This window comes from Sarcophilus harrisii, chromosome 1 (genome assembly GCF_902635505.1).
Source record: "Sarcophilus harrisii chromosome 1, mSarHar1.11, whole genome shotgun sequence".
Taxonomy (NCBI): Eukaryota; Metazoa; Chordata; class Mammalia; order Dasyuromorphia; family Dasyuridae; genus Sarcophilus; species Sarcophilus harrisii.
Genome location: NC_045426.1, coordinates 331,064,243 through 331,070,434, shown reverse-complemented (window position 1 = coordinate 331,070,434; position 6,192 = coordinate 331,064,243). Strand labels below are relative to the sequence as shown.

The 6,192-nt window shown below is 32.5% G+C and overlaps 1 protein-coding gene across 1 annotated transcript; it reads left to right on the top strand.

The window, feature by feature from the left end:
* The first annotated feature begins 4,442 nt into the window (after positions 1-4,442).
* Positions 4,443-5,411, top strand: LOC100916012 (olfactory receptor 13C7-like). The gene has a single exon (XM_003763252.1). The coding sequence runs from the start codon at positions 4,443-4,445 to the stop codon at positions 5,409-5,411; it is 969 nt and encodes a 322-aa protein (XP_003763300.1).
* The last annotated feature ends 781 nt before the right edge of the window (positions 5,412-6,192 follow it).

Below are 6,192 nucleotides of genomic sequence, written 5' to 3'. Positions count from 1 at the left end.
CAAAACTAGATGTCAGTTATCCCAACAAGATGTAAGGAGCATGAGAGGAAGAAATATAGGATGAAGATTTTGGCAATAGAATATATAGGTTCATAGATCCAGTTTAATAAATCTGGAAGGGACCTTAAAGGTCATTTTGTCTAACTCCCACATTTTACTGCTAAAAGCATGTGAGGACAGAAAAAGTAAATTCTGGTGCATGCTGCCTTTACTAATGATCCTTTCTTTTCTTCCTTCCTCATTCCATGTTTGATCCCATGTAAACCAAGGTAACTTTATCCCAGATCAGGTTATTTTCCCAAAATTGGAAGCTTAGAAAAGAGAGGGACCAGTTGGCAACAGTGCTCCATGACCAGGTAATGAGCAAACCTAGCCAAGACATTAAATTCACCACAGAGAAGAAATTTCCTTGACTCCATCCCTAATTGCTCAAAGTAAACACGTTAACAGGGACAAAGTCCAGGGACCTTATGCTAGGACTTTGGTCCAAAAGTCAGTAAACATTTACATAATACTTACACTACCTAAGGATTACATAGACAAATGGTTTCTTATTCTGTAAATTAGACTTCAATAATAGTAGAGTAATAATTTCTATTTAATTGGGCCTGTGGGACATTGTCCCTGAGGCATCACAAAGTTTCAAGATATCCCCATTTCTCTTTCTATAAACTTTAAATTGCCTCAGGGATTAGAAATTTTCCTTAAAGCAAAGAGTTATTAAAATTACCTCTGATTCCAATAGTTCATTCTTTGAAGAATGGAACTGGAACTTGGAAAGGACAGAAATTTGTTCTCTAGAAACTGACTCAAATCTAACAGAAAAATTGATAGCACTGTTAGTACTGGTACATCCTTCCACACTGGTATTTCTTTATTTTATTCACTTACAGAGAATGAAAACAGAAGATTTATAAAACTGAGTATACTAAAATCTCAAGTGGCTTCTGATAAAGCTGTATTTTCAACTTTTTAGATGACTATTCTATCAATGAATCTTGAAGAAAATACAAAATATAGTTACCCAGATTATACTGGGCACTGCTGAATATGCTGGCAAAAAACTGTTTCCTGACACAATTTTAGAGCCACTGGAAATGAAAAAAGAAATTTACTTCTGATCAAGAAGAAAAGTATTTTTTAGACTGGGAAGATAAAGAGGTAAATGGGCCTCCCTATTATACTGAATCTTACATATTTGGACACAAACTTTCTGAGTTTATGCACTCAAAGGGATATCATACATAGCTGAAATTATGAAAGTCAGTATCTCAGATGTCAAGTCTCATTCTGCCATAATGTTTAAGAAGGAACATTCTTTCTGATCAATGAAGTTATCTGGTTAAAGTGAAAAGAATTATTAAAGTGAGCCAAGCATAATTCTCTGGAAAGACGTGGCTCATTTTCCCCCAATAATGTGAGTGAAGCATTGGTTTATAAGCCTTTGGGAAAAGGGTTAATTTAGTTTTCATAATTTAGCTTTATTTCACTTTGATACAAGATGTAGTGATAAAAATATGTGTTACTTACAAAAGTTCTTATAAGAACAGATCTTAACTACAAATAAAAACTGCTGGTCACAGTTATTGCATTTACATATTAATTTTATGGATTATAAAGTACACATACATAAATTTTCTCATTTGAGTCTCACAAGTCTTAGAGACAATTAGTATATATATGTATCACAATTTCTGTTTTACTTAACTATGTATGAAATTTAAAGAAGCACTTAGCCTGTGTCATAAGGATAATACTTGGCAGAGTCCTGATTCTTGATTCAAGTCTCTGACACCAAATATATTCCTTTTGCCACTGCCTCTCCTATAGGGTCAGGCATGCCACTTTATATTCTGTTTTACTGACTGAGGGATCATTTCTGTGTTTCCTTAAATAATGGGAACCTCAGTGGTGAAATGACTTCTTGTTACTAGACACGTTCTGTCCTTTTATCAACATTTGAAAGAATCTATTACCTGAATAGTCATCCACAGTTCCTTTGAACTTTTTTTTTATATCTTATTATAAATCATAGAGTTTTAAAGATCGAGTTCAACTTTCTACTTTACAAAAGAGGTAAATAAGGCCTAGAGAAGTTCATTTGATTTGCCCAAGGTTATGCATCTAATAAGGATAATAAATCAGGATTTGGTCCCACATCCTCTCTGAATCTAATCTGAGTTCTCTCTCTCTTGAAAACTACAGCTGGCCTGATCTGGTTAGTCAAGTTGCCATCAAAATTATGATCAAATTGAAATTGTAAATATAAATGTGACGTTTCAATTTAGCAATGCTGTAGGGGTTTTAAATTACCCTAACCACTTGTCTTTTTATTTAATTAACAGAAAATTATTTTCTCTCCTTCTTATACCCAGCTGATTGAAAAAGAAAGAAAAATAAATTTTCTGTAAAAAATACACTAAATCAAGGAAAATAAAGTCCTCCTGTGGCAGTATACTATGTGTGTATGTGTACGTATAATATATATGTATGTATATAATATAAATATAAAAAACATGTCTCATTTTTCACCAAAAATCCATGTAATAGATAGCAAATTTTATCACAGGTTCTCTAGGATTAGGAATGAGCATTATATTAATCACACTTCTTCCAATTATCAAAATAAATTATCTTTATATTCTTATTGTTCTATAAATTGTTCTTTGGTTTATTTTCTTTTCATATTTTCTTTGGTTTATAAAAGTCCTCGAAATTTTTCATTGTCATAATATTGAAATTATAATATAAATTGTTCTTCTATCTGCTGATTTCACTTTGCATAAGCTTATAAAACTTTCCATATCTCTTTGAAATAATGTTTCCTCATTTCTTCTAGCCTTAGTATGCCATGATATCCTTATACCACACCTTGTTCAGTTATTCCTCACTTGAAGGACAATTTAATTTAATTTCCCATTTTATTGCCCTTATAAAAAGGACTACTATGAATATTTTTACATAACTGATCTTTCTATATTTCTTTTATCTTTTTGTGGTAAAGTCCTAGCAGTTATACAGCTGAATCAACGGACATGCACTGTTTAGTAATTTTTCTCTATAATTCCAAATTGCTTTCTAGAATGCATCAATGTATCTGTTTTCCCACAACCTTTCCAATATTTGTCATTGAAATTTTTTGTCACTCTGATAAGTGTGAGGTAGACTCTCAGAACTTCTTTAATTTGAATTTCTCTAATTTGAGATTTGGAGCATTTTTTAAGATAGCTATAGCCTAGGATTCTCTTTTGAAAACTGTTCATATCCCTTAGACTATGTATCAATTAGGAAATGACTCTCATTCTTATCAATTTGAATTCATTCCTTAAATATTTTGGAGGTGGGACATTTATAATAGAAACTTAGTACAAAGAGCTTTTCCAGGTAATTATTTCTCCTTTAATCTTACTGTATATGGTTTGTTTATACAAAAAATACACTTTTAAATTTTATTTAATCAAATTTGTTTCTTTTGTGTTCTAGAATCCTCTCTATTCCTTATTTGATCCTGAACTTTTCTCATAATAGATGTCAGAGGAATATTTTCTACTTTTCGATGATTTGTTCACGATGTGGCCTCTTATATCTAGGTTATGTACTCATTTAGAACTTACCTTTGGATAATGGTTGATAAAAATTAATTTTTTTTCATACTCCTGTTTTTGCAGATCTTTTCATCAAATAGCAAGTTCTTATCCCAGTATTAGAGTTTTTGTTTTTATCAAATACTAGGATATTAGAGGTATTTTTTTTCCTATATTATGAATAATAGCTAATGTGTTCCACTGATGGAGCTCTGAGTTTTTTAACCAGTAGCAAATTGTTTTAATAATCACTGCTTTATAATATAGTTTGAACTCTGACAAGGAAGTTCACCTTAATACTATTTCTTTTCATTCTATTATTGAGATCCCTGAACTTATCCCCTCTACATGGAGTGCTTTTATTCTTTTTTTTTCTACTTCTCTTAAGTTTAGGCAGACTGTTTGATTGATATGGCATTGAACAATGAATTTATTTTCATTTTTTAAGTATAATTCAAAATTGCCTTACAGAATAACTATTCAAATCATTCTTCCACCACCCTCAAGCATTGAACACTCCCATTTTTCATCATGTTTAACAATATTCTGGATGTAAGGTGAAACTTCAAACCAGTTTTGGCTTTTTTATTCATATAATTGGTGATTTGAGGAAATCTTCTATATTGTTAACAGTTTATAATTATTTTCTTAATAACCATTCATGTGTTTTGACAATAAACTGTGGAATGACTCTCCATCTTATTATATATTGCAGTAAATTCCTATATTCACACACATAGGATTATAGTTTGCTTGATATATCTTGAAAGAGATGTTCCTACTGAAACTTCTGGAATTAAAAAAAAATCTATTCTCTTTTTGCCTCAGAATCCTGAAGACTGAAAGGGTATTTCAAAAATGAATGAGACCAATCAAAACACTGTGAAAGAATTCATCCTCTTTGGGCTTTCTGGACACCCAAAGCTAGAGACTATTTTGTTTGTCCTGACCCTGTGGATGTACCTGGTAATATTACTTGGAAATGGAGTCCTCATCACAGTAACTATCTATGATTCCCACCTACATACACCTATGTACTTTTTTCTCAGTAATCTCTCTTTCCTGGATATTTGTTACACAACATCCTCTGTACCTCTAATTCTAGACAGTTTTCTCACACCAAGAAAAAGTATTTCTTTCTCCAGCTGTGCAATACAGATGTCTCTGTCTTTTGCCATGGCAGGAACAGAGTGTATACTCCTTAGCATGATGGCATTTGACCGCTATGTGGCCATCTGCAACCCCTTGAGATACCCTGTCATCATGAGTAAGACAGCCTATGTGTCGATGGCAGTTTGTTCTTGGACAGCAGGGGCTGCTGATTCCATAGTACAAACATCCCTTGCAGTCCAGTTACCGTTTTGTGGTGCTAATGTCATTGACCATTTCACTTGTGAAATTCTGGCTCTTCTGAAATTGGCCTGTGGAGATATTACCATTAATGTGCTTAGTATAATGGGATCAAACCTCGTTTTTCTAGTTTTTCCTCTGATATCAATTTCCATCTCTTATGTTTTCATCATTACCACTATTCTGAGGATCCCTTCAGCAGAGGGGAAACGGAAAGCCTTTTCTACCTGCTCAGCCCACCTGACTGTGGTGATCATCTTCTATGGAACAATCTTCTTTATGTATGCAAAACCCAAATCGAAAGATTCCATTAAGACAGACAAAGAAGATATTACAGACAAACTCATTTCCCTGTTCTATGGTGTGGTAACACCCATGCTCAATCCCATCATTTATAGCCTGAGGAATAAGGATGTAAAGTCAGCTGTAAAGAATATGTTGAGTCAGAATGCTTCCCTGAGAAAATCTAAAAGATAATTTATTCAGTGATGACTTGCCTCTGAGCAGACATGTCTGTTGAATGTTTTTTATTTTTCCTAACTATCCCCCAAATACTCTCTTCTTCACTACTACCACTTTCCCCCTAGAAAGCAGTGTCACATAACAAAAAATATTTCAGAAAAAAAAATTTTTTAAGAGGCAGAAGAGAAAAATAATTAGCAAAAGTTATCGGTACAGTGAAAAATATCTGAAAACATGCAATGCTCTACACTCATGTACCTTCTACCTCTGCCATCTCTCAGTGGGAAACTGTCTGCCTTTATCTCTTCTTTGAGTAAATACCTGTTCTTTGTAATTTTACAACATTCACTTTGTAGGATTTTTAATACAAATGAACTTTATCCTTTGTTAAAAGCTTGTTCTAGACATGGTGAGATAAATATGTGATTTTAGATGTTTTTGTTTGATTTCCTAATTCTGAACCATCCTGGTCTCCTTGATATAAATCCTATTTGATTGTTTATGAATGATTTTTTTGAATAAACTGATGGGCTATTTGACAGAATTTTATTTAAAATCTTTAAGTCTGTGTTCATTAATGATATCGGTATGTAATTCTACTTCTTTGTTCTATTATTCTCTAGTGTCTCAAATATCGGATATAGTTTTCTCAAATAATTTGATATAATATTCACAAATTTTAAAAATATTTATGTAGTATTATATTAATTTTTCTTTAAAATTTTTTGTAGAATTCTCTTGTAATTCCAACAGGGTTGGGACATTCTTACCTACCCACAAGCACCTTAACACACAC

Coding starts and splice junctions, on each gene's coding strand:
- LOC100916012 (XM_003763252.1), top strand. CDS start 4,443: ATGAATGAGACCAATCAAAACACTGTGAAAGAATTCATCCTCTTTGGG.